At 36.6% G+C, this 27,722-nt stretch overlaps 1 protein-coding gene across 1 annotated transcript in view; it reads right to left on the reverse strand.

Annotated features, from left to right (window-relative positions):
• Positions 1-27,722, reverse strand: part of LRP1B (LDL receptor related protein 1B) — a 631,162-nt gene that overhangs the window by 32,585 nt on the left and 570,855 nt on the right. The window contains exons 72-83 of the mRNA XM_066553313.1: positions 25,507-25,629; positions 24,928-25,050; positions 24,098-24,235; positions 23,452-23,586; positions 22,634-22,753; positions 21,272-21,513; positions 15,407-15,630; positions 15,040-15,146; positions 13,221-13,337; positions 11,164-11,337; positions 10,518-10,643; positions 3,395-3,559 (exon numbers count right to left, since the gene is read on the reverse strand). Coding sequence (XP_066409410.1) covers positions 3,395-3,559; positions 10,518-10,643; positions 11,164-11,337; positions 13,221-13,337; positions 15,040-15,146; positions 15,407-15,630; positions 21,272-21,513; positions 22,634-22,753; positions 23,452-23,586; positions 24,098-24,235; positions 24,928-25,050; positions 25,507-25,629 — 1,794 coding nt within the window. The remainder of the gene's footprint in view (positions 1-3,394; positions 3,560-10,517; positions 10,644-11,163; positions 11,338-13,220; positions 13,338-15,039; positions 15,147-15,406; positions 15,631-21,271; positions 21,514-22,633; positions 22,754-23,451; positions 23,587-24,097; positions 24,236-24,927; positions 25,051-25,506; positions 25,630-27,722) is intronic.

Genomic DNA, 27,722 nt, shown 5'->3' on the forward strand with positions numbered 1-27,722 from the left:
ATGGCTCCTGCAACTTCCAGAGGAAAATTTGTCATCATTTTGAACAAAAATACACTTTAAGAAAAGGCAAAGTTGGGGAAACATGTAGAATTTGATTGCATGAGTTTAGCAGGCCAGTTTGATGAGTCAGATGTATAATGGATCAGAAGGATGACTGCTGCTTGTTGAGGAGGTGTTTATGAGCACAGACAGCAACAGCACAGCAGATCAAAGTCAAATGATACTGAGCTGATTTAATTTTAAAATAGTAATCTTATACTGCACAGAGATTGAGGGAGTTCTTTACCAAAATCAGTTTGCAATATACCTGTTGGAACACAGGGAATTTAAAGGATGTGCCACTTGTAGGCCTGGTTTAGTGGGGCACCTGGCAGAGCTGGATTAAGGGCTGGGCTCAACCTCAGAGGTCTTCTCCAGTCTTAATGATTCTATGATTCTATTGCTGTCAGACAGATCAACCTGGTAGGACAAACTACAAATCTAGATAAAATACAATGCTGAAGTTCTAAAACCATTAATGAGAATCAGCAATTCCTGGTAATAAAAAAAATTTTCATTCCTACGTGTAGAAATGTGGAAGACTAAAGCAACACAGACTAGCAACGCTCACACGAGCCTGGCACAGCAGCTCAGCTCTGCCTGGAAGGCTGAGACAAGGAGAAGGCTGCTCTGGATTTCCCACCCTCAGTCCAGCTGCAGAGGGCTTGTACATCCCCTGCAGCTAAAAGTGCCTTGCCCAATTCAAGGGCTGTGTATCCAACTGGAAAGATGAAATGGTTGCTGCAAAAACACTTGAGGAATTAAGCTTTCTTGGTTTAATTACATTTTTCAATGCTTTTGGGGGGGTCCAGTGTAACTTCTGTCTGTAAAACATGTAGCAGCCTTAGTACATCATGGGCCAGATTAAACTGTGATAAGGGGCATCTCACTGGCATGCTAGTTTGTTTCAGTACCACACGATTTATGGACTGATAGAGATAAGAAATACAGCCTGATAAGAAATAGAGATTTCCTCTTAATAGAATATTTACCAGGTCCAGGGGCTAGGTATGCAAGGAAGATGAGATGCACATCGACCTGAACATTTTATCTGGAATATTGGATGGAGTCACTGTGATTTAGAAAGATACAAGGTCTTTTTTCCACATTTCCAGCACATGAAAGTTATGGTGCGGGCTCTAAGGCACAGCCACCCTCATGAATTGGAAATGGCAGATAGGACATCTGGTTAACTTGAAATATGGCTGTTAAAAATTTGATGAAACTAAAGGGAGCCAGCACAGCAGAAGAATACTGCTATCACTGGGTGTGCACAGGTACAGCCATCAGAACCAGTTCTGTGTTCATCTCAGCTCTCAAAGGCACACTTTGGTCATGTGTGCTACAATAAACTTCAGCTGCTGTTAAAGGTTCAGATTGCCCCAAATCAGGCAGCTGAACAATGAAATGTGGACTGTGGTGGCACCCATGCTGGCTCTCCTGATGCACTTTAGTACAGACACATCATTCCACTTGGGACCAAGCATCAGGCTGATTCCTTCATCCCTAGACTGACTCCTGCCCTCCCCAGCCTGATTCCTTCATCCCCAGCCTGATTCCTTCATCCCCAGCCTGATTCCTGCCCTCCCCAGCCTGATTCCTTCATCCCCAGGCCCATGCTAAGAATTCAACAAAGTGTATTGTAGGCCCTGCTCATATCTTGCCTCTACCCACTGGTGGCAAAACCTACTGCACTAATTGTTTTAGCAGGGCTGAGAGATTTCAGAGGCTGGATTTAGCAAATGAAAATTAAAAATATCCATGCAATGGCATAGCTGTGTGAGCACAGCAAGTGTGAGCTGCCTGGGAGAGGGAAAACAAACTGCTGGAGGTGAGTGAGCCCTGTGGCTACTGCCAAAAAAAAAGGATTAAATAAAACCCTGGGGCCTCTGCAGGACTCACAACAGAGCTGAGTTCCAGGAGCCAAGTTATTAATTTTATTAAGCCTTTTAACCCCACAAAAGAATCAATTAGATGCCAGACATGTAAAAATGTGGGAATAAACATCCTCTCTTCAGATGATGAGGAAGCTCTGCACACCATTTAAACCATCACTTCCACTCACTTGCATGTCCTCACTTAGCATTTATTGATCCCACCACATTGATAAAAATCACTGCTTATCACTTGTGTCAGTAGTTCCATCAGCTGTTAGGAGCAGTTTAAAGGCTAATTCATTAACTTCCAGTACAAGTAATTCTCATTTTCTGATATTTAGTCATTATTATGAACAACATTATTAACCCTCAACGAGTCAGAACTGAAAGAATAAATGACTAGACTTGCATTCACTTGGAATTTTGCCACCACGCCTCAGTCAATGGGAGGAGGCTCCAGAGAAGCCAGCAAGTGGGGCTAAATTAGCAAATTACATAGGCTTACATAGGTTAATTAGTAGGGAATGCAATGGAAATCTTTACAATCTAAGCCCACTCTGCCACAGAGACTCAGATACAGAATTCTGCATTACAGGGAGGAATCTCTGATGAACAGTCACAAACTTCTCGAGGTCAGGTGCCTGGGATTTTTTTCAGAGTGTGGTGGCCACTTTATCTCACAAGAGAAAATGGTTCACAGCATCTTAAGCAGATGAAAGCTTCTGAGAAGGAGGCACCAAACTCTTCTCCAGCTCTTTTATTTTGAATAAAATATTTAAATATTCCTTGAAGCAGAAAATAGAGTTCTACTTCTTTCTCACAGAATTGCTACATTTTAGAGTACTTCTTTTTATACTTTTCCTCCCTAGTTTAAACACTATAAAAGATACAAAAGCTTATGTGTTAGGGACAAAGACCAATTGTCAAATTCCTGCTTTTTAACAGGATAAAACCCCTGAACCCAGAAGATGTAATTTCAAATTCCTTCATGAAAATAAAGGATGTGAGCTCTCATCTGAGAATTAGGTGAGTAAAACTCCTATTTGGTGAACCCCAGTAAGACAAAGGTAAAGGACTGAGGTAAGGTATTTAAGTAAATACCTCTGTGTATGCACATATAAATTTAGGGGATGAATTGATATAAATTTAAAGAAGATGTCTGGACTTGTTGAAGATGTAGTTTGACTGGACATTTTGCTTCACAATTCCACTGCTAGACCTCAGCACGTGAGTGCGTACACTGAATATTTAGTTATATTCTCCCTTTTCTGGTATACAGTTTAATTGTGCTGAAACACTCAGATAAGTAAATGAAAATCCCTATTGATTACAAAGAATATATATGGAATATGCTGCTAATTTTTTTGCATGTTTTTTAAGCACAGACAAAGCACGTAAAGAGAAAAAGAAAAAAAATGAAAAGGAACAAATTCAAGCATTTAATGCAGGCCAAGATAGAGCTGTTCAGAAATCCTTACCGAGGAGTGAGGCCCCACAGGTTCCTCCATTCTGGCAGTAGTTGTAGCAGTGGTTGGTTTCACACCTCTCACCAGAGTAGCTTGGCCAGCAGTGGCACCGGGCGTCCCCCTTCTCATTTATGATGCACTTCCCTCCGTTCTCACAGGTTAATTTACAGCTGTCATCTGCAGCAAGAACACACACACACAGAGCTTCAACATCCCCAGCTCCATGGAATGGCAGAACAGAGCCTTGCCTCAAACACAGCCACGGGTCTCTGTCAGTGAGGGGCAAAATATCACTTTTCAGAATGGAGAAAGTGAACTGTACCTTCTGTTTGCAGAGTGACAGAAAAACCCCCACAATCTGGGGACCATAAACCCTGGAAAGGTTGGTGAGAGTTCTCTCATGGCACAAGGAGGTTGGCCTCCCTAGGATCTAAGTGAGTAATGATAGTATGAATTCTTGCTTGAAACTATAATTCCAAGTTCAAGAATTGGAAAATTCAATGTTGGTTTCATCGGGAGACCTCGGAAAACATCTCAGTCATTTTCTGGAAACCTCAGGCCTTTTTTCTTAGCCTTTTTTGATTTCTCTCCCACACTCTCTGCTAACTAGCAGCCTTCTTAACTAAGCCCTGTCCGAAATATTTAAAAGGAAACTATTTAGCTTTTAAATCCTCTTCCAAAATTGGTATTTGCATACAAACTTGTTGCTCCTAATTAATATTTTCTGCTTATTTATTTTTTTCTGCTCAGACTGTAAAATCTCTGAGAAGGGAAGCAGCCTGCTGTTCTGCAATCACATTTCTTATGGCTGCAGTGCCACCCTCTTAGTAATGAGACAAAAGGGGAGAGGCACAAACTCTGATCAGGCCAGATTCAGTCCTCATGTAAAGCTCTTCCATAATTAGAGTTGTCTCTCTTAGAAACACTTCGAACAGTAAACCTCTATTAATTTCAATGAACAAGGTACAAAATCACTCAATGATAACAACAGCAAATTAATTGTAGATGAGCACAATTATGAGCACATACAATGCTCAAACATACAAACAACTGTAATCCTAAAGAAGCAGAAAAGCACCTTTCCAGCCCAAATCATGCTGTCAGCAATTAGACTTCATTTGTCACACAGCAAAACAATCCTGTGAAGCCAGACTGCTTCCTAACTAATCCAGGAATTTAGCCAAAATGGCTTTAAACAAGAGAGATGCCACAAGTACCAAGAACTTTTCAATAATGCATCCACCAGCTGCAGGATTGTTGCTGAATTCATCTGCTTTAGTCAAACAATTCATTAAAAACAGTCAAAGTCCCTTTTTGTCCCTTTCTGGTTGAGGTCTAACATTGACTGGCTTGGCACGGGCACAGCAACCCTTTTGAGTTTTAAAGAAACATTTTGTCTTCCAAGTGCAGAGTTTAGGAATGTTGACACAAAACCTGGGATGGAACCTATTTAAACAAAACTTCTGGAAACTGTCATCTTTCAGATAATTGTACCTTTCTAAAATTAAGCTGCAACTAGGCAGCAAATCTTAAATTTCCTGTGATGGACTGGCTGGTGCCTCATTATTTCATGAGTGGTACAGTAAAAATATGAAATCCTGTTTTCACTTGATTTTTTGGTATCCACCCTGTATATATACAATTGCTGTAAGAAAGCTGCTTTGTATTTGGGAGTTTGAGGATGCTTCAGTGTTTTATTAATTTGGGTGGTCCATTAAATCCTTTGATGTTCCATGAACCGTTCTTCAGTTACTCATTACAGAAGTTGTTTGAATGGATAATGTAGCATATCTTATTGGAGAGAAGGTTTATTTTTGTTTTGCTTATCTTATCTGTTTTACTTATCATTAGTCATGAGTTTATGGAGCAGAACTTGGCAAAAATAGAATAAATAACAGTGATGTACAGACAACTGCTCATTTTTATGAACCTTTCTGATAGTGCATTAAAAACATGTTTTATTTCTGTTTTAGAGTAATTCCACAGAATTAAGATATAAAATTTGGGGGGAAAAAATGGAAATTACCACTGAATTTGTTCTCTATGAAACATTTTAAATTCAAGAGTCTCAGTACAACTCTAATAAGGAACAGAGAAATGGTAATAGAGGAATTTTGGACTTTCAATAAGCTGAGAAAGAGGATTAAAAGATGCAATGGAAAAGGCAGTTTTAAAATAGTGTATTAGACTTGAACAATATATGGGGTTTAATGCTGCTGCTTTGTTGTCTGGAGGTAAATACAAGAAACGAATTACAGTGATTCACATCAGCTGAGTACAAAAAGGGACTGACATGCCTGCCTTTGTGTGGGAAACATGAGAAGAATGGTTCCACAGGAGAAGACAGGAAGAAAAGGAATACAGGAGTAAATTACAAAGAATTACTAGAAAAAGCTGAATACAGTTAATTGGAATTACTGTATAAATACCTCAGAAAGAAGCAGTGGGAGCAGTTCTAGCAAGTACCCACCCTTGGAACAAACTTGTTAAAAAGACAAAATCAGAAAAGTTTCTAACTCCAGTCTTCAATATTGCTCTGAGCTTCCTAAACTCAGACTTAAAGACCTCTCAGCTGCATGAAAGAAAGAAAGGATTGCAGATCATGCAATTTTATAGATTCTCCTCTAATCTGGATATTTAGTCTTCTTCTGCCTTGTTTTGCATATTTCAATCTTAACATCTTTAATACATAATCAAAGAATTTTGATTTGCCATTTCTCTTATGATTTTCTTCTTCCCGCTAAAACTGTTTGACATAAACATTAATAGACTTTATCTTATCAGCTTCATCGTTGACTCTTCCCTTTTACTGGAAGCCAAGGGAAAATCTTACAAAGAAGAAACACTGATAAAACAGCAAATCAAAGCTTTGCTGGTATTTTTTTCTTTCCCTTGTTCAATTTTTTGATATTCCATTCCTCTCCCCCCACTTACACAAGACACGCCTTTTATTGGCATTTCTATAACAACCCTATTCTTTCTTGAGAGAAATGCATCTTTTTGATATTTTCTCCTTTTTGAAGTATCCCCCAGTTTCTGGACTAGACAAGTTAAATGGGGATTTGATGTTATAGAGCACAGGGTTTGGGATCTACATTCTTTGGGACAAAAACAGTTTCCCCCACAGTGGGAAATCCTCATCCCACGGGGGAGAAAGTTCTTTGCTCTTGGCTCTCCCTTGGACAAAGGTGTAGCTCATCCTTTACTGACCTGAATGCACCTAACAAAGACAGAGAGCAGAATTTTAATGTTGAAGTAAAGTTCTATAAATCTTCCTTCAGATGAGAGTTGTACTACATCTGCCAATTTGCCATATGCTGAAAAGTATCAGAACAAGTTGTTCTCCCCAAATTTTGTCTGAAGGCTGTAACACAGATGCTCCTCTTTGTTTTCTCTTCACATTTTTTTTCCTCTTAAAACATCTGTTTTCTTTACCATTTTAAAAGGAAGAAAATGGCTAAGAAAAGAATGCACAGTGTGAAAATGTAACTGGCACCCATTCTCTTCTTCACTGGGAAACAACCCTCCCAACAATGACCCCTTTGTAAATACAGAAGAAATGCTGTAAACCGATTTTTTTTTCCCCAAACCAGAAGCAGATTTCCTTGTGACCCTTGGTTTTCTGAAATCTAAGAAGTCTGGAAAAGCAGCAGAACCCCCAAGAAGATAGCACGGACCAAAGTGCAGTAGCTCCTCCTCCCTGAGGCAGATTTTGGGGTTGAAAAAGAAGGTACACAGGGATGAACCTCTCCAACCCCAGCCAAAGCACCTTCCCTGCCTGCAATCTCTGTGTGCAGTGGGCAAGTCCCCACAGAGACGTGCTGAGGGAAGCAACATGATAAATTAAATGTTTCATCCCTGTTCAGAAGCAACACTGGTTCTGAGTCTTTGGAATTCTTTCCTCAGGCTTTCCATTCAACCAAAAGAGCAGAAATGTTTCCCTCTTAAGAGGAAAGTGATAAGTGTGAGGCTACAGAAGAGGGAACTCTTGGAAGTGTTCCTTATCCTGCTCCTTCAGCTGTGGGACTCAATGTCTTCCTCCAGTGCAATTCTCTCCATTCTCATCCTCTGGGTTCATTTTTAGCTTCATTGTGCTACAGACAATTAGATACAAGAACCCAAATGGATGCAAATCCAGGAGCCTCTTTTAGGAAAATGAGGTGGTGCTCTGCTCTTTCCTTTAGGAAAACTAAAGGGTAGCTTCTAAACTGAAAAAGTCCAGCCTGTTTCAGTCCATAAACAAACCCCAAAAGAATTCTGGTCTGTCAGTCACAATCATCCAGGGAGAAATGAGATGGGAGCTTATCTCAGAAAACACTGGAACTTGTACTCTGTTATGAAAAAACATTCTCAGTGATGCAACAAACCCATATGTTGTAATGACTCCAGCTTGAAAACTCCAAATCAAACCCAGAAGCTGTTTCTCCTCAGTTGCTTGAGGTGCTGGGGAAACAGCTGTCTGAGGCAATCTGGATTCAGTCCTACAAAAAGTCAGTATTTAACATTTCTCACGTAGGGCTCATGAAGGAAAAAAAAAAACAATGGACCAAGGCAGGAGTAGCAGTATGCAGAATTTTAGGACTTAGCTAATTTTCTTCTGATTAAAAAAAACAAAAAAAAAGGAAGAAGCTGAACAATCCAATGAATGAAAATCTGTGTCATTTTTTGGGATGTAGCACAAGGAACAGAGCAAGACTGAGATTATCTTGCAGTCACCAACCTTTATGGTAGACAGACGAAATTGAATTGAAATGGAGATGGCTGTCCCATTTTGGCTCTGCCAAGTCATGGACAGAGAAACTAGAAACTATCAGTAGTTTCCTTACTGCATTTAAAAAGCCTTAAAAACCACTCAAAGACATTAAAAATATTATGAATATTCAAGATCCTAGTATTTTCTATTGTAACTTGAATTATATATTATTCAAAAAGTACAGTTCAACCCTACAAGTTCTTCATAGCCCCAATTGCTAATTTCTAAGAGTAAAAGCCTTCTTACATGACCTAAAATAGCTGTGTGCAATCACAATAAAACCAGAATGCCTCAAAAACCAGAAGACTACCAAAATCAACAAGAATATTTTGACTGACTTTGAATCAGGATTTTATTGCAGAGCAACAGAAAAAATATTTTTGTCTGACCTCCCTTTGGATTGTTAGGTTAGCGTTCAACAATATACAGTCAAGTAAGGCAGGATTTTCTGTTTTGGGTTATTTCCATCCTTAACAGTTTCAAAAATGTTCTGAATAACTTTAAACAAGGTGAATGTGTGGGGTCTGGAATATTTCATATACATTTTCTAGATCTTCATCAGAAAAGGAAAACTGCAGCACCTAGTTTTTTATTCCATAGTGTATAACCTCCTAATGGAAAAGAACCTGATTTATAAATTGATTTTTTGTTTGTTTGCAGGCTATTAGTGACCTATTAATGGCAAGTGACTGTCAGCCAGCCTTTAATTATAAACCTGTATCAGTTCAAGATGCTGATCTTGGGGTCAACTCTGATCTTTCCAGAAATCTCTGCTGGTCCTTGGGAGTTGAAGTGGAGCCTCAGCAAGAGACAAACATTTCACATCCCCTAACACTTAAAAAAGAAATAGTGCAAAAAATTATTAGAGTACTACAGAAGTTTCAATTCATAATTTGAAATCTGTGATACTACAAAACTTGCAGTCTACTATTACAAAAATAACATAGGTGAAAGAAAAAGTAAGAAAAAACCTACATTAGGCATTACTTGAAATATGATTGTAAACAAAAAACTAAGGAAACACTTATTCAGCAGCCTTTTATAAAGTCATAACAGATATTGCAGCCATGGGAAGGTGCTGAAAATTATCAATATATTAAAAATGCTTCTCTAGGCATTTTCTGTCCATCCATAAAAATTTATAACATGTCATTTAAAAACCACTTCAGTTCTCTCTTTAATAAAAACACACATTACCACAGCACAATCCTTTGCCCACTAGTAAAAATAGAGCATCACTGAAATTGTGAGTACAAACTCATAATTTATAAGTCAGCAAGGAAAAACAAATTTCTTCTATTTGTCCATTCTTCAACACCGAAGTATTAACTATGGGAAGTTTGAAATAATTTTTAGGTGGTGCTGTAACAGCAGAAATTCTTGACATGTGTCCACCTGAGAGGGACAAAGAGCTGACACTTGGAGGGGCAGGGAGGGTGTTCAGCCTGATTTGTGTCCAGAGTTGGACAGTTTTATTCATACCATATCATGAACCACAAAAGCACAGTGTTGTTAATTCAATACTTAAAGCCTAGGCAGTATAGATCAATGAGATTTTCTCCAGAGAATTATGACATTTCAGGTAAATCAATTTAATTGCTAAATTGAGCACATTAAGCACAGAGGATCTCACCAAAATATCCATCACTTACACTTCTGAGCCTGGAATTAAACATCAGAAAAACATCCTCATACACATAATACACACAAGAAATGCTATTCTGTGATTCCTAGAACATTAAAAAAATCAAACCGGCTTAGAAATAATTCCAGCAGTGTGACCAAGCTAGGTTTGGCCTAAATTAAAGTGAAGACATTTTAAAGTACTTAATAATCTTCTATGGAAAAGATTCCCTCCCCACCCCTAAAAGACAGCAAGAACTTAGAGGCTCTTTTCTCAGGAAATCTGTGTCTCAGTATTAGTCATTAGAGAGGTTCCCAGAATATATAATTTTAGATAAAAATGCTGCAGGTTTTTTTTTCCTTTCTTTGACTGTTACTTCAAAGTCATTATTGTTTGCTATGTTGCTCTCACTGCCTTTCACCGTTTCTGCAGTGTTTTTTTTCTCCTGAATGACTCACTTTTAATTTGGGATCCAAAACACCTCAGTGTTTTTCAAACTTCTTTTGGTCAGTATTTATACCCACACACTTTTAATCATCTTGTATCAGTTAAGCTGAAAGCCCATTCTTCATTTTGATGAATATTAGCAGGGGAGGTATTTTTTTTGAATCAGGCATTTTGTTTCTTCACCTTTCAGTTTCAGCTAATTAATGTGTGCATTGAACATCACAAAACTCTGCACTCACAGCCAGCCTGGCCTTTTGCAAAAACTGACCAGCTGTTTATTTTCTGGTTTTCCTGCAGTTTTCAGTACCTACCTAGGAGGCTCTGATCAATGCATGTTCCATTCATCAATGCCTTTCCTTCTGGACAAGCACATGTTGCACCAGAAGGGTTGAGTAAACAAATGAATTCACACGTCAGGTCCAAGCAGGGGTTAGGCACTGTTTAAAAAGACAAAACATTAGAGGCATTGATTTTGATTTTTTTATTAAAAAAAAAATTAGATCTATGTTCTAAAGCTAAGAAAAGATAAATAATTAGATAGAAAAATTCTGATACACTTCCACTTCCCAGGATATCAACAGCCTCGAGTCTGTGAACACATTCCCCAAACAGCAATGGAAGACCCACAGAAGGACAGAATTTATTCCATTACCAAAAAATCTATTGGTAACATGGAGTAAAAAATTTCATCTGCTTCTGGCTAGAGGGATTGTTATTCATCTCTCTTCTAATTTTTTTTATATCTCAGTTACAGTGCAGGTACAAAAGGCATTTGTGTACAAATTTGTCCAGCATCCTTTCAAATAAGTGCAAACACATCAAAATGATATTAAAAAAATATGACTAAATCTATTTTCAGTTTGTACAATCAGGCTCTGGTTTATGTTTGTACAACTTGGTTGCTTTTCCCCCCCTGAGGTTGAATTTAAAGTATTTACAGTAATTATGCTTACTCACAGTCCGTTTGTTTGTAGCGGTGAAAAATCAAGGCACTTTTTGCTTTATCAACATCCACACTTAGATATTCTACAAGGCTCTTGCCAAATTTGTGCACTCTAAATGCACCATTTTTAGGGCCTGCTCCATATATGTAATCCTCAAAAATGTCAATTCTATGTGGATGCAGTAAACCTTGAATAAAAATGGATAGTAAATACAAATACATATTCACATTCCAATAATAAACAACTTTTCGAAATAAAAAATTCAATTCATTACTGCGATTAACACCTAAGGACATTATTTTTCAGACAGCTTGTTTGGTCCTCACAAAAATTACTTTTAAAAAAGCAATCTTCTCAAAGGAACCCTTCCCATTTTGCAGGCAACTTAAATTTCAAGATTTTTATCAGTTTTCCACTGGTTTTCCCACTGATTTTTATCAGTTTTCCACAACTGAGTTTCAGAAACTGGCTGATAATTGAAAAAAAAAGAAACTGTGTAGTAACAACTCACTAATTAGAGCAGACTTGTTCTACTTGTTGTAACTTAGGTACAACACTTTAACTAGATATATGTGACAAGGAAGAAAGAGGTCATCTTGCTTCACATCAAAGACATTATTCTGACAAAACATTTCTTCAGCTCCTTCCTAACATATTTGAAATGCTAGTTTTTGTACTACACTTGTTTTAATTTATAATTATAGTAAATTAATACAAAAGAAATTGTTAACTCTACCAACTCCTCATTTTTAAGAGCTCTGAGGGCCTCTTAGGCCACCAGTTGGATTTCTGTGTACAACTGGCTGTAGAATTTCTCATTTCCCCTAACAAGGCAATGGCCTCTAACTAAAACTTCTTTGCCTGGGATGCATCTCTTCCTGAAGCCATAAAGAATCAGAATATATTCCTTGTGATACCTTGTGCCTGCTATTTTCCCCATTTACTCTAAAAATGGTTTTGTATATCCCTTGTATTTACTTAATTGCATCAATCAGCCTTTATTTATTCCTATTGTTCTTTCATGCTATCAGTGCTTGGCACCCAGTATTTCATTTTCATTAAAAATATCAATAAATTCTAATTAATTTTTATAGGCCTGTTTCATTCAATGGGTTGAAGGTTTTAGTCTCATTGCAAAGCAATTTCTAAACTCCCCTAATTTTCCTTTGCTCCCGTGCTAGAGGAGGTTGTGGTCAAATCCCTACACCCAAAGTGACCTCTCTTCAGATTATTAACTTAATGTATATTGATACAAATTGTGGAATAAAATGCTTTTAAACCAAAATAAGATGTTTTCAATCTTGTCCTGCTCAGTTAGGATTATGGTAGATTCCTCCTAGTATATTCCAGAATATCCTGGTGAATTCTGGGTTAAAACACTCAATAGCACCAGGTATAATAACACCCTGACAATTCTCCAGAACCAGCTGTGCACTAAGCAATCCTCCCCAAAAGGCTGCTTTCAAATCTTTTTTTAATGTGCTCCTTTTATTTTCTACTCAAATTTCATAAATTTCTTACTTAACAAATTGTTAAAAAGCCATTGTGCAATTGAAAACAGTTTGCTTCACCAGAATCTCTTTTTTTTTTTTCATCAAAAAAGGACTTCCTTCATTCACATTCTGTTAGCAAAATTCGGTGATTACTCACTGACCTGAAAGCCAAGCCCATTATTCTCCCAGAACTGATTCAGCCCAACTGTTCTCCAACCCCTAAAACTCCAGTTCAACGCAGGCAGCTCTAATACAAGTCCAAGTGAGATCAAGCCTAAATATTAATCACAATGCTACTCAGTAATACCTACACTTGGAGATCTGTACATATCATTGAATCTTTGTCCCCCTAAGGTAATTTTATCAGATTATTTTAAAGCTGAAATTATCTTAAATCTTTATCTTATCTAAAACACTTGCTTGGATAATGTTTGAAGCATTGTCTAACAAAAGCACAAACTATTACTCAATAATCACTGCTCTTTGCTTTTTGCTTACATAGTGTTCTGAATAGTGAAACTTCAGCCAAATAAAATAAAATAAAATGAGAATCACATTATACCAAGGCTCTCCATACCTTGTTTTGTGCTCACAGACACAACAGAGTCAGACCCATCAAAAAGAACACTGCCAATAACAGATAACTCAAAATCAGCCCAGAACAAGCGCTGGCTGAACGGATCAACTACGAGACCTACAAAGGAGATAAAGTTCAAATAGGAACGTAAAACCTGAAAAGAAAATTGGTATTTTTCTATAACTCTACATTTTTATGTCATTCATATTCTCATGTACACAAAATATTGTGGCAATGAAAAGATTTGACTGGAAAACAAAGAGAATAAAATATTACAGCTCCCACTTAAACCTTCCTCTCGGGGCAACCATGGTTTTTTACTTTCTTTACCTTACTCTGCCCAAGGTCAGCACCTTTTCTAACCCATTCTCCTCAGCAGGTAGTGCTAGAAATACCAGGAGGGAATTAAATATAGAGTCAAATCCTCTAACCTGCTCTCCTAACCAAAATCTAATATGCCAATTGCACCAGTGTGATCCTGTGTTGAAACCAAGGCATTCAGAATTCATGGAGACTTTGCACCCTGTTTCCACACTTATTTAATTCTGTTCTCATTTTCATCACCAAGACTTCCCATTCAGTCTTGCAGAATTAAAAATCAGATTATTTTAATTACATCACTGCTGCAAGACTTAAACAGCAATATTGGAAGAGATATATATATATATATATATTCATCTGTATATGAAAAGAAAAAAAAAAGAGAATGAAAGATCAATGGCATTATAAATACCCAGCCTCCAGGCAATAATCACATAGTTAAATCAATAGTCCATGCTTCACAGAGGAAGATTAAACGGTTAATATGCCATTTTAGGTCATGTCAAACACTTCAGCCTGAAGAAAATATTGAAACCATAAAATAATTTCATTCTGAGCTTTTGAAGTTGCAGCGCATCTTTAATAAGAATGGGGAAAGGTATTTTTCTTCCTATTTATGTAAGTAGGTAAGTCAGAAAAAAATACATCAAAAGAAATTATACATAACAGCAAAAATACTCCTCTTCAGGTCATAAATTAATCAGCTGCAGATAGATGAGAGGAAGTGGAGAAAATCTGACTCACAGACCAGTGAAATATGTTTACATTTAAAACTCCATTTAAAAAACCCTCTTTTAAAGAAACACTGGCATTCAGGAACATGGCTAAAGAGAATAATTTCTGGTAAAAGGCAATCACAATGTGTCATTTCTGTGTGATGCATGGGACCTGTAAGGGGCATGCTTTAGAAGCAGTTCCCACTCTCCAGCTTTAAATTATTCTTTGCATTTTAATGAGAAGATTTAAATACAAATTAATACATACCTAGCATTCTCAATGTTCTTTCATGGTATCAGAGATAAAGGTATTTCTATTTGTTTTATACATATAACACTCCTGTGATAGTCATTTCTATGAAGTCAAGCCATTGTCCAAACTCTCCCTCCCTCTTATTTGAAATAGGAAAGCCATATGTGGTAATACATTTAAGAACAGTGTAAATAATATTAGTAAAGTCCCATTTGGGAGGAAACTTATTAAAGGTTTGAACTCTTTCTTTGCTTTCCCTCTATATGGGCCTGTGTTAAGTATCTGACAAAAAATTTAAAAACGCCATGAACATCTATTTTCTACCATGATGGAAAGGAAGAAAACACAGAAGGATGTTAATAAAGTATTTTCAGGCAGTAAATACAGGAAAATGTCCATTTCTTGGGTGTTTTGTCAGATTGGGTTTTTTGTTTGGTTGGTTTTTTGGTTTTTTTTTGTTTTTAACTGAGAAACTGAAATCTTCCTGAGCTAGTGAGTACCAGGTATTTTGGAAAAATGAGTTGTTTACCTGTAGGTCTTTGCAGGTTCTTTTGAACCAGTATCCTTCTCAGAGTGCCATCCATAGATGATTCCTCTATGTGAGACCGGTCCCCAATAACTGTCCAGTACATCATCCTGAAATATTAAACACAAAAAATTAGGCTGAATGCCTGCACAGAGCCTCCAAATACTTCACTGATGCTCAATTTTTTTGTGAGCCTTTCAACATTCCCGGCAGAATGGAGATCTTGGTTTACATTTAGGTAAGTTGAGCAGGAAATTAAAGAAACAACTTGGAAAAGTTTAGATAATTGCAGACATAATTTCCTTTCCCTTGCTGCATTTTGCAATTTTATTGGAATTACCAAACCAGAGTGGTGTTGAAGGATACATACCCCTTTTTAGGATTGACAGCAATTGCATATGGCTCTCCTGCAATGCTGGTGAGGAGCCTGGTGCAGTTGGGTCCCTTCAGCTGTCCCACATTGATGGAGTACCTGAGGCTGGTCCAGTGAGTTGTGTAGTAGCTGAACCAATGCATTCGGGAATGATCAGTCCAGTAAATATTCCCAGCCACCCAGTCCACAGCAATGCCCCTGGGCCTCTTGAACTCTGGACACTAAAAAGAACAGATGGTGCAGTCAGATTTGTGGAAATGGCCCTTCACAGCAGCTGCACAGCCATGAAGTTGTGTTGTTTTTTCAGAAACACTGCATTGGAAAGACTCTAACTGCACCTGCAGGAGTTCAGCTCTGAGGGAGCTGCTGCCACCTCTATTCCATGCAGAAGAACAAGTCAATGCTTCAAATCTGTTTTCTCAAGTTTAAGGCTTCCCACTTTAGGGAAAAGTCACTTCGACATCAACTACTTGAACTATTGATACTGAAGCAAACAAGTGTTTTGGACTGTAATTTGAAACCAAAGGAAAAGGAAGTTTTAAGATTATGCAGCTATTTTATCCATGGTATGGTGTTCCATAAAATTCCCTCTGTATTCATGAATATTCATCTTCACACACAAAAGATGTTTGACTGATTATAACATTAAATTTATCAACTGCAGGATCTCTTATCATTATTTTTTTCACAATCATTAAGGCTTAGCTCTGAAAGATGGTCCTGAGGACAGGAGTTCATATTGCAAATAGGAGAGCTATCTGAACAACTCTAAAGTTTACTGGAATTCCTGCAGAAATGAGTATTCCCTGTAAAACAGGATTACCCAACTCTTTCTAACATGAATGCAGTGTATCATAAAAACCTCAAGACCATCATGAGCTAAATACACATACAGTTGTTTGCCTATTTACTTATATCAAGTTAAATTATGAAAAAAAAACCCAGATATTCCTTAAAAATGAAACAATGAAATGCTACTAAGCCACATAACTGAAAACCAGGAAAGAAAATGCTAAGATAACTGGTTTTCCCTTAAGTGTCAGAGTTCCCTAATACCACAAGATATTTGTAGACTATTTTCATCATAAAATAATGGTCATTTCATTCTCTAGGTGAAATAACAGGACCACAAGGATGAATTTAGAGAGTTCATTGCTCATAAGCTTTGTAATTCTGCAAAAAAATTCATTGAAGGTATGCATTATGGATATGCAGAACCTTGATTTTCTATTTAGAGGAATAGTAAAGCAGCAAAATCAATCACTGCATTTACAAAACAGTAAATTTTTAGAAACACTGTCACTGTTGATTTTTAAAGCTAAATAAAATATTGTACCATAATTCTTTGGTATGAGACGATGACAGTGGTGGCAGATGCTTCCACAAATAACAGAATTTTTTAAGTGTAGCATTTGCATATAACAAACTTAATTTCTTTGTTGCTATCCAGGCAACATTCACAGAAAGGACCAGATACCAAAAAATAGGTATTTTCACATAAGACAAACTGTATTTTTAGTCCAAACTCCTTTTAATTCTGGGCAATATTCAGGCACCTGAGTCAAGAAACCTCTCATGCCTGGAGATCTCTTTGGATACTACAAGGATTAATGGCTTAGAATGCTTACAAATATTATTTTAAAAGGAAAGCAATGTCATGGCCAGAAAAACCTCTCATCTTTTCTTTTTTCTTTGACTGTTCAAACCCACAATTTACAATAAGACTCTTTTTTGAGAGCCTGGAAAGACCAAGATGAGAGTTGCCAAGCAGAATGAGAGATGGTTCCCAAAAAGGCGGTTCTAGAAGCAGATGAGACATCCTAAAAGAGACATCCTACAAAAATTGGGGAATGAGGGTGGGGTTTTGTTGAGGAATACTGACCCTGACTCCTCAAGCAGACAGGAAAAGTCTGGTTTCAGTTCCAGTAATGCTGGGGGAATATTAAAGATCAGATGAAGAAGGAGATGAACAGAAGAAATGTCAAGGAGCCATCTGGTTTAAGAGATTTTAAAAAAAGAGGAAAAAAACCCACGAGCTGATGCTGTGGCTGTGTAATTTCCAGTTGTGTTGATTAAGTTGCAGCTACATCATATTTCTGAGCTCTTCTGCATCTTCTCACACTGTCTAGTAAAATTGCTAACTGGAAATGAGCTCTTACCTAATAGCTTATTTGGATTATGTTAATTTTGAAGAATAATTCTGCATATAAAATAAGGATGAAAATACAGGAAGAAAATCACATTAATGTTTTCTACAGTGATTTTAGCCCACTTTGATGGTAATTATAATGTACTACAACTTATTAGAAAAATTGGGGTTTGAAAGCTAATTGCCTTTCACAGTTTGGAAGTCTCTGCACAGCTACAGACCATGTCAGTTCAATGACAGAACTGCTTTCAGAACTGCTGTCTTTTGTAAATTCTGTTTTCAAGGTAAAGAATTAATAACCAAAAAAAAAAAAATAAAAATCAAAACCAAAAAATAAACCCAAACAAACATAAAAAAAAGAAACTGCAGTAACAACTTGGATCTGGAAACCTTTTCCATATAATGGCAGATTACAGATTTTCAGCCCCTAAAGTTGAGTTTGACTGGAGAAAATGCTTTGCACATGCAGTAGGAACACACCCCTTCGCAAGGTTTAACAGGAAGAATAAATGGCAAATCTAATTTGTATCATAAGCAGTATTTAATCTTATTTCTTTTGCAGATATTTTGGGTATGGAATTGCTGTGGAACAAAGTAATGTTTTATTTTGCCTCTTCATTAAAAAATAATACATTAGCTAATGTTATACTATTAGAACAGTAAAAAGAATTTTAAAAACAACAAAATGTTCAGAATTTTGCCCACCAAAACACAACATTTTTGTTGATAGATGAGCATCCCAGTGGGTGCAGTAATTCACCAAACCACCACTGGTATTACATAAAGTAGGATCATTTACAAACCCCAACCAGCTGATTCCAGAAAGAGCCTTCTGAGTATATAAACTTTATCCAGACAGAGCTGTAGTTCTAAGACAGAACCATAAATTCCTGCTGTTTGGGGAAAATGGGCTGGAAGCAGTTTGCATTCACAGGGGTGCACTGGGCCCTGGGGCAAGCGTTGGGAAACAGCGTGGGCTCATCTCAAGGGTGGTTAAGGGCTCTTGTGAAGTTCCCAGAACTCTGGGGCTGGAGCAGGCTGGGGATAAACTGACTGGATAGACCACAAAACCTGTGCTTGTCTCCCTGTTGGGTGGTACCATCATTTTAATGTTCATCTTTTTGTCCTCTTCCATAAAATAAAGCACTTGAGCTGAAGTGTGGGGCGGCTCCGTGTTCATTGTTCACCTCAGATAACTTGTGCAGCTCTCCCCAAGGATTAGGCAGCAAACAGCTGCTCCAGTTATCACCAATTCACTCTGACTGCCTGAACTCAGTTGGGGTGAAATCCTCTTCTGCATTTGCCAATAAACTCTGAAGAGTTGATATTTACTATTTCCTTTAATGCTCGAATTTGTACCAGTCTTAAACCCCTTTTCACAGAAAATCAGGAGAGCTACTTAAAGCTATTCTCTGAGGAAGGCTCTTGATATGCTAATTCTGTGGAGCAATTTCGGTTGAGATGGATTTTTGCATTAATGTAATTACCTGAAAATGCAGGTGACTTTGTTCAAGTTTACTGTCCTGATTTACATATCAAAGTCTAGATATAAAAGTTATAATGTAACCTTTGAAAACTTACCCATTAAAAAAAACTTGGGTTAAAATTAAGGAATTCTCAAGCCTTTTAAAACCAAATTTCGGTGACAATATTAAAGCAACACTATAAAACCAATTAACCTATTGTCAGCTGCAAATAAGGCAACAATATTTGAATATTAATGAGATAACACTGGGAAAATAACTCATAGTTAAGCACAATGAGTAGCTAATACTTCACAAATATAAATGGGAAGTGTCCAAGATATATTTAAATACTGTCTGTATTTGCATTTTCCACATTCAGATTTGTAAAAAAAGCTTTGTCTAGCTTGGATCAAGCATTGTCACAAGGACCTACCTGTACTGAAGAGATAGGGGAACATGGGGTATAAAGAAAAACATCATTTTTTCAATATCTTTGAATAGAAAAGGAAGCGACTAAGAGATATTCCCAGGTAACAGTGAAAAAGGATACAAAAACTGAATACTATTTCAGTATGTTAGAAAAATACTAATTCTAAGAATATTTTATCTCTCTTAGCTTAAACAGACAGTGACAAATGAGGTGTGAAAATTTCAGTCCCTGGACTAAAAGATTTGAAGATTTAGATCATGAAGATTTCTGAAGGAAACTTATGCTCAGTTTTATGGACCTCTAAGAAAGTAGTCAATCTATTAGAGAGGCTGCAGGTATGCAAACTGCTCTTGCTGCAGAATGCATCTGCAGACTACCCCCCAAAAACTAAATAAATAAATAAATAAAATAAATAACACCACCACCTTCTCAACACTAACCTCACAAGGTTTTACACTTTCATTATTTTCTAATGAATAACTCAATACAGAGATCTGTTTATCGGGATTTTTTAAACAGAAATGTACGCCACATTGTTAAATGAGACAAACTCCACAGTAGAATGACTCCACATCCTCAATACAGGTATCCTTCTGCAAAACTCAAACAGGACAGAGCTGACCTGTTAGAGATCCTAGGCATTATTTTGTACTTCACATCTGCCTTCCATACACTTTCTGTGAACAGAACCTAGACGCTTCTGCTGGGCAGGTGGAAGTGTTGCTTTTAAACCGCTCTTATCAAATGCAACAACAGATTCCAGGTGCCTTCAGGGTCCATTGGTGCCTGCAGCAGGAGGCTTTTTGCCCTGCTGGTGTCAAAGGTCAGGAATGTCACTCATTTGGAGAGGAAATATCCTCAGGTGGAATGTACTCAGAAGTGGTTTGAGAGGTGTATGAATTATAGATGAAAGGTTGGGGTACTGTTACTTCTCCTGTTTATTGTGGGTGTATAAAAGCAGGCATGTGATGGAAGGTCATCACTGTTACCTCTCCTAAGCTTAAGGAAATGTGAAAAAGCCAGACAGGTGTTTTTTTCTAACTGGCCAAGAAAAAAATTAAAAACTCTACCCTGCTGTCAAATTCAAGGAAGACTAAAAATCCCAAAATCTAAATTGACAGCATTATAGAACACCAATGTAAAGACCACATAGTTATCTTCAGTTCAACAATATCACTTCCTAGAGAACTTTGTAGAAATATTTTAGGCAAAATGAGTAACAACCGGCATTTATTTTATTTTCAGGTAAAGACCACTAAAATTACCCAAGTTCTTGAAAATCCACATTTCTGTTGCAAAGTCCAAACCTACATTTATGCTTATTCAAAATAGGATATTTTGCAGTTCAACAAAAATGGAAATAAATTGTTCTAATGTTTCAATACATGTCATAACTTTGCCAATATTATTGTTTATATGATCACTGTAGAAATTAAGCTTGTGTTTAATCTCCTTTTATGTCTTCCCAAGATTTGAAATTCATGGCTTTCTTCTTCTATATATTACATCCTTCCCTTTTCTCTGTTGCAATAAAAAATCTTGATGGTATACAGTCTTCCCAATGCTCTAATGTAGTGTTTACTTCTCTGCAGGAAAGTTTTTTAAATCCTACAATTGTGTTGTCTTGGAGACCTTACCAAATCTGTCAGAGTCTTGAACAGAAAAGCTTTAGGAACCATATATATAACTGAAATAAAATCATTCTCAGATAGACATTTTAATTTACTGAATCACCCCATGCTATTACAGAAGAGTCAGAATAGAAAAATAAATTGAATGAAATTTGTGCGATTTAATCTTTGATTTTGATCACTTACTATCAAGCCACTGTTACTCTGCCTTCTCTCTCTGTCGTGAAGTTTTCTGTAGAAAATCCCTCCTGGATTAAACTGAGTGCTCCAAACAATCATATCCCCTTGAAAATATGCATCCATTCCAGTTATCCTTGAATTGTGTTCAATATGTGATATTTGCTGATGAGCATCACTGTAGTTGAATGGATATGCAAAACCCAGGATGTCAGTGTCATTAGCAACATAGAGAACTTGATCTTCAGAGCCTAGGGATTATTATAATGAAACAAAAATAAGGTAAATGTCAACTAATGCAAAAATCAGAGTGTTTTACTCAAGTAGCTTTTTGGTGTTCAGCTGATAGAATTTCTGAGGTTAAAATTATTTTCTGGTTGTTGAAGACTGCAGAAATACCTACACTCTGAGCAATAAATGCAACTCTTGATATTGTGATATCAACATATCAACTTCAGTGCACTCCAAGCACACGGGGAGACACCCAGGACTATATTTTAAGGTGTATGTAATATAAGAATTTGAATATTTTTAAGAAGTGTACAAAAATACAGGATATGCATTCAGCCCATATGAATCCCATATTTTTATATGCATGCTGTCTTTAGAGGGTCCTAAATGTATCTATTAAAGGAACACAGAGCTGTCAATAAACATGGTTTTAAATTGCTCTATTGGAAATCAGAAGTGCAATGATTTTATCTTTAGTGAAGGCTGTAAAGGTTAGACTGCAACAGAACCTGTGTCTTACATCTCATTTCAGATAGCCAGATACCATCTTGATCCAGATGCTGTAAAGTATATTATTCATAAGAAAATGTTCTCTAATAACGATACATTGAGTTTTGAGAAAGTTAAAATCTGCTTGATAATTTAGAATCTATTTGGATAATTTTTATTTCTCATTCATATCTCATTTATCCATAGAGAATCAATTTAAAATGTCACACTTCCTCCTTATGAATATGAAATATCAAACATCATTTGTTCCCTTCCTCCTGATAAATGCAAGAACAAAGAGGAGGTTGGTTAAAGCAAATATCAGTGAGGAAAGAAGGAAGCATGAACTGTATTACAATGGAAATGAAGCTGTGGAAAATTCAGATTTAGGATAATGATTCCCAGATTTTTAAATTATAAGCTCAGAATTATGTCTGTGTTCCTATAATAACAAAGCATTATCTTCCATTAGTAACCCTATTTGTTCCCATGTCATACTGATTTCTTTAGTAACAGGCAATGATTCCAAACCCTGAGAGAGTCCATGTTATGTGTGAATCTTTAATATGATCTTCCCATGGCAAATTTGCTTCAAAAATATGGACAATCTATATAACAAATGACAGCACTGTCTATTTTGATATTTCTTACCTTTTGCTATGCAACTGTTGTTCCTCTCCTTATAATTTTTCTCACACTCACATCTGTAAGAGCCCTTTAAATTATGGCAGTGTTGGGAGCAGGTACCAAATACCATGCACTCATTGATGTCTATGAAGAAAAAATTGTAATTTATATACCTGTAGTTTAATAGACTGTTATTTAAAAAGTTCTTACAATCATGGAACAAAGCAGATGAACAAAGGGAACCCATTAACATTTTCTTGTTGATTAGTATGGCACCACACATATTAAGACTACATTTTCTAAGGAATTTCACTTTCTATCTGTTCACTTTTATTTCAATTTTGTATTATGAATCTTCATTATTTTAGGCATCTCAAAATATCCTCATATGGCAAATTCAACCAATGTTAAATAATCTACTAGACCTTAAAAATCCATTTATTCCTTAAATTATTTAATAGCCTGGCTTGAACCTTTTGACATTCTAACAACTTATGTTCAATTAGTGGTTCTTAACAACCAATGTTAAATCTTTGATAACCTCTCCAGGTAAAATGTATGAATCTACATTTTGTAAGTACTTTCTGGTTTTTGTTTTTTATTGTTTTAATTTTTTGGGGGGTGGGTTTTTGTTGTTTTTTTTTGTTTTGTTTTTTTGGGGGTTTTTTGTGTGGGTTTTTTTTCTTTTTAATTTCTTAATGCCATAGCTATCAAACAGCTTTTTATTTTGTGGAAAAAAGAAAACCCAAACATGATATGTATCTCCTTCTCCAGCACAAAAAATTGACCACAGAATTTACTTTTAATACTTCACATGAAGGGAAGATGGAAAATATCTTTACCTTCACATTGTCTGTTCCTCCTGTTTCTCTGAAATCCAGGTTTACACTGGCACAGAAGGGATGATTTTGTTTGATTACAGAATGCATCATCTCCACAAGGATTCACATTATCTTCACATGTATATTCAGCGATGCCTAAACATTAAAAAAATGTCTAAAAAATCCCTGATAGATTTGTTTAAAGTGTTAAAAATTACATCTAAAGTGACAACAGCAAATAACAAATTAACCTCTCTGTTTAAAGAACATCAGGTGAATTTTTAACAAATAAATGACATTACAGTGTTTATCTACATCTGCATAATTTAATGTATTACATTTTATGCAATGACGGTATTTAACAGTTACATTTCCCATCAAGAATTTAATACTAAAATTTTTCTTGTTGCAAATATGAAACCATACAATCAACTTGTACCTAAATTTTGTAAAGAACTCGTAACTACACCAAAAATCCTCTACAACTTGAATTGCTATCAAATTTGCCTGGCTCTTGTGGTACAGAATTCCATCCATTTTTAACTAAAAGAAGGAACTGCATTAAACTGAGTTCTGTATTGTTCAATAGGTCTTGCACAGATGAATGTCTGGGTAATTGTTTCTTCTCTGCTACAATCAAGAGAACAGATCTTGCAGGCCAACTCACTTATTTTGCAGTCTTGCTCATCTGAGCCATCTCCACAGTCATCAAACCAGTCACACTGCAGCTCCATGGGAATGCACTTCTTGTCATTGCAAGCAAACTCATCTTTTTTACACGGTCTGGCTTTATATGTGATTTTATCTATATAATTACAGATTAATAAGAGAAAAAATAAATCAGTATTTAGGATTCTCAGGTTATTTCAGACACATACAAATGGGAATGACTGCCAAGCATTAAGCAGCTGGAATTTATTTCAAGCTTAATTTCTTTCGGTTTCAAATTCTGAGCTGCTAACCTGCAGTTAAGCCTTACTGAAGGACAAGCATGTGATAGATGAGTAATGCAATGATTGACTCTCACAATTAATGGACAAATATCATGTATATAGGTTAAGAAAAGTTATAGATTTATAGTTATGTTGTACTCCATTGAGTGGTTATCAAGGGACGATGGAAGTTGGGACATCTGGGAGGGCTGGCTTGTCACTATGGAACACTGACTTCCAGTCAGGATTTGAGGAAGAGATCTCCACCACTGGACAGTGAAAAAAGGCTTGATGGACAGAACTTTGGGAGGGGTTAAAGGGTTAAAAAGGAAAAATCTCCATTGTGAAGGGGTTGAGCACATGGCGGGGGAAACCTTTTGCTCCCAGCGCTGTAACCTTTTTTCTTTATTCAGTCTTCTGTTGTATTTTTGATAAGGTTTAATAACCCTTCCTATGAAGGGTATGAAAAGTGAGTAGCTATTTCTCACAAGCAGATCTGTATAACAAACTTTGCCTTCAAGGTGTTTTCTCTGATCTGAATGCCTTGAAAGGTGATATCACCTACCACAGTGATCTTCATCCGAGTTATCTCCACAGTCATCGACCTCGTTGCAAATCTGCTCAGGCCGCAGACAAACCCTGTTGTTCCTACATCTGTAGGGCCTTGTTGGAGGGCAGGGAAACTTCACTGCACAGCAAAGAGAAGAAGCAGCTGTTACCCAGCTATTAATCCTTTTTTAATGACACATCAAAGCCAGATATGTGTTGGCACTGTAAGTTCTTCCTTTAGAGATTTTGTGTCATGAGGGTGATTTATAGCTTTTTTTGAGAACTAGTAAATATGACAGAAAAATAGCAAAAGAAGGATGAAGTGTAATGATGCTCAATATTACATCATACAAGCAATTTTTTCCTCCCACAGTGGGTGTCCTAAAGAAAAGTTTCATTTCTCAAAAATAGCAAATATCAAATATCTGAAATTACATGACAAGCAATAACAAAAGAAAACTATATCCCCACATTTCAAGCTTATCTTTTAAAAGCAAAACAAAATTTAAGACACATGTGCCTTTATATATTTCTGTGTCTTAAATGTCATTCTTGCTTTATTATACAAAAAACTCTGAAAAATATAATGCCATACCACACATTTCAGCAACTTCATCAGAGTTATCTCCACAGTCATCCTCACCATCACAAACCCAAAAATGTAGTTTGCAGAGGGAATTGTTGCACAAAAATTCATCAGCTCTACATATATTTCCCCCTGGGAAGATGAAACAACAACAGAAAAAAAAAGGCAGGAAAACAAAAAGATGAAAGAAAGTCAGTTTTTGATAAAACCACTAGAACCACTTATCGCATACTATTTGCAGGGAGTAACATACGTAGCATAACTAAATTTACAGATCCCAAAGGAACAGGTTGGAGGGGCAGAGGAATACTCATTCAAAAACCTCTTTCTTGACCAAACAGCTCATGTTCTCAAGTTCCAGCCACGTGGGCACAGAACTGATAAAATTAAGTGACCTCTGACAGGATCTTCCTTTCTGTACCTTCTGAAATGACTCATCAGGATGTTTATTGAACACAGAAAGCAGCAAGAATAAAATCTTCCATATATTCTGAATCATCTAATAAAAGGGAACATAGGGTAAGGGAAAATGGTTTAGGGCAGAGTGCTCCCAGGCTTTAAAAATTAGTTTAAGGTGGATTCGGTTTTAATGTGCGTTGTGATAAGAAAGAATTTCTTTCTCAATTACGACTACATTTTATCACTACCAATCAACAAAGTTATGGAAAGTTCTTGCAATTAATTTCCTATAAAACACATTTTTTGGTAACTGGATTTTCAGTTTCCTAAGAGGAGTGGAGTATAAAATAAATAAAGCTGTGTAACTGCAGAGAAGGAAACAATGAAATTTCATATGATAATGTTAAAACTCTCACTGTGGCTTACCTCAATGCATAACACCCACTCTAAGAGCTAAATCAGGCTTCAGTGGCTTTTTACTCATTCACTCACTGCCCTGTTCACACCTCATTAAAATCAACAGAAAGCTTTCTTTTGCTATAAAGGTTCAGAATGGCCGAACTTTTTTCCCCCCAAAAGCTAATTTCCATTAAATACCCATTGCATAAAAGGATGTTCCAACTCTCACATGATGCTACCAGGTATAATTCACTCCCATGGCAAACATAACTTAGCAGCATTAACAGAAATATCCTGTATAATTATCCGAGGAAAATATATAAAATTCAAGTACTCTTCATGATGAAAGGTATGAATGCAAATAATAGCGTGTGCAATCACAAGATAACCATCATTCTAGTTGTTTAATAAGATTGAAGGGAGTTATTTTTGTAAACATGCACAGTGGGCCACAGATAAATATTATGGATATTATTTTAGAACGCTGTAGAATAAAACTCCATTTGTGTTTGCTGTATTTCCAAAGATGAAAAAATTAGTTATCAGTGAGATAAACTGGCATTTCTTTCATGTGATCGCTCTGCCTGTCATAATTCCTTTATAAAATAGATTTCTGCAACAGAATCATAATTGTGACATAAATACAAAGTATGATAGCAATAACCAACTAGGAATAGGCTTCTTATTGTATTGTAAGCAATTTGCAGTTCACAGAAGCTCCATTATGCTACTCAAAGAAAAATGTGGGCATCAGATAAAATAAGTGTGTTACTATTTACTTCCATTTCATTGGGTTTCAAAGAGATACAGTCCAGATATTTTAAAAGCAGTTTTAAAATGGACTAGATGGTTGTTATTTATTTGACTTTGTTATCTGTCTTCTTGTACCTAAGCATCTCTGGAATATTCTTCACATTCTCTGAATTTTCTGGTCTGTCTGTCAAACTTAATCATCCCCACAAGATGTCCTTTTTTTCCCCCTTTAATTTTAAGTACTATGTAACAGACTTAAAACAAAGAAAGGATAATTTACTATGATTGCTTTGTATCTGATTATTATCCCATATAACTGTACTCCATTATGTTTTGAATTTACGCACAGAACATGTGACTGTAAATGGCTAACCCACAGAACTACCCACTTTAAAGAAAAAAGAAAGAAGAAAAATCCAGGAAAAAACTCAAGAAGATGACAAAATGCCAACTAAAACTGTTCTTTAGAAAAAAAAAATCCTTTAATTTGACTTGGAGGAGGGGGTGGTGAGGAATGTGGAGCTCAAGGACAGCTTGGGCTGCAGTGACCATGGAATGGTGGAGTTCAAATCCCTCAGGGCTGCAAGGAGGGTGCAGAGCAAGCTCCCTGCACTGGGCTCCATGACAGCACACTTGGGCTTCTCCAGGATGTGTTGGGAAAGCCCTGGAGGGAA

The sequence above is a fragment of the Molothrus aeneus genome, chromosome 7 (assembly GCF_037042795.1).
Source record: "Molothrus aeneus isolate 106 chromosome 7, BPBGC_Maene_1.0, whole genome shotgun sequence".
In the NCBI taxonomy this organism is placed as follows: domain Eukaryota; kingdom Metazoa; phylum Chordata; class Aves; order Passeriformes; family Icteridae; genus Molothrus; species Molothrus aeneus.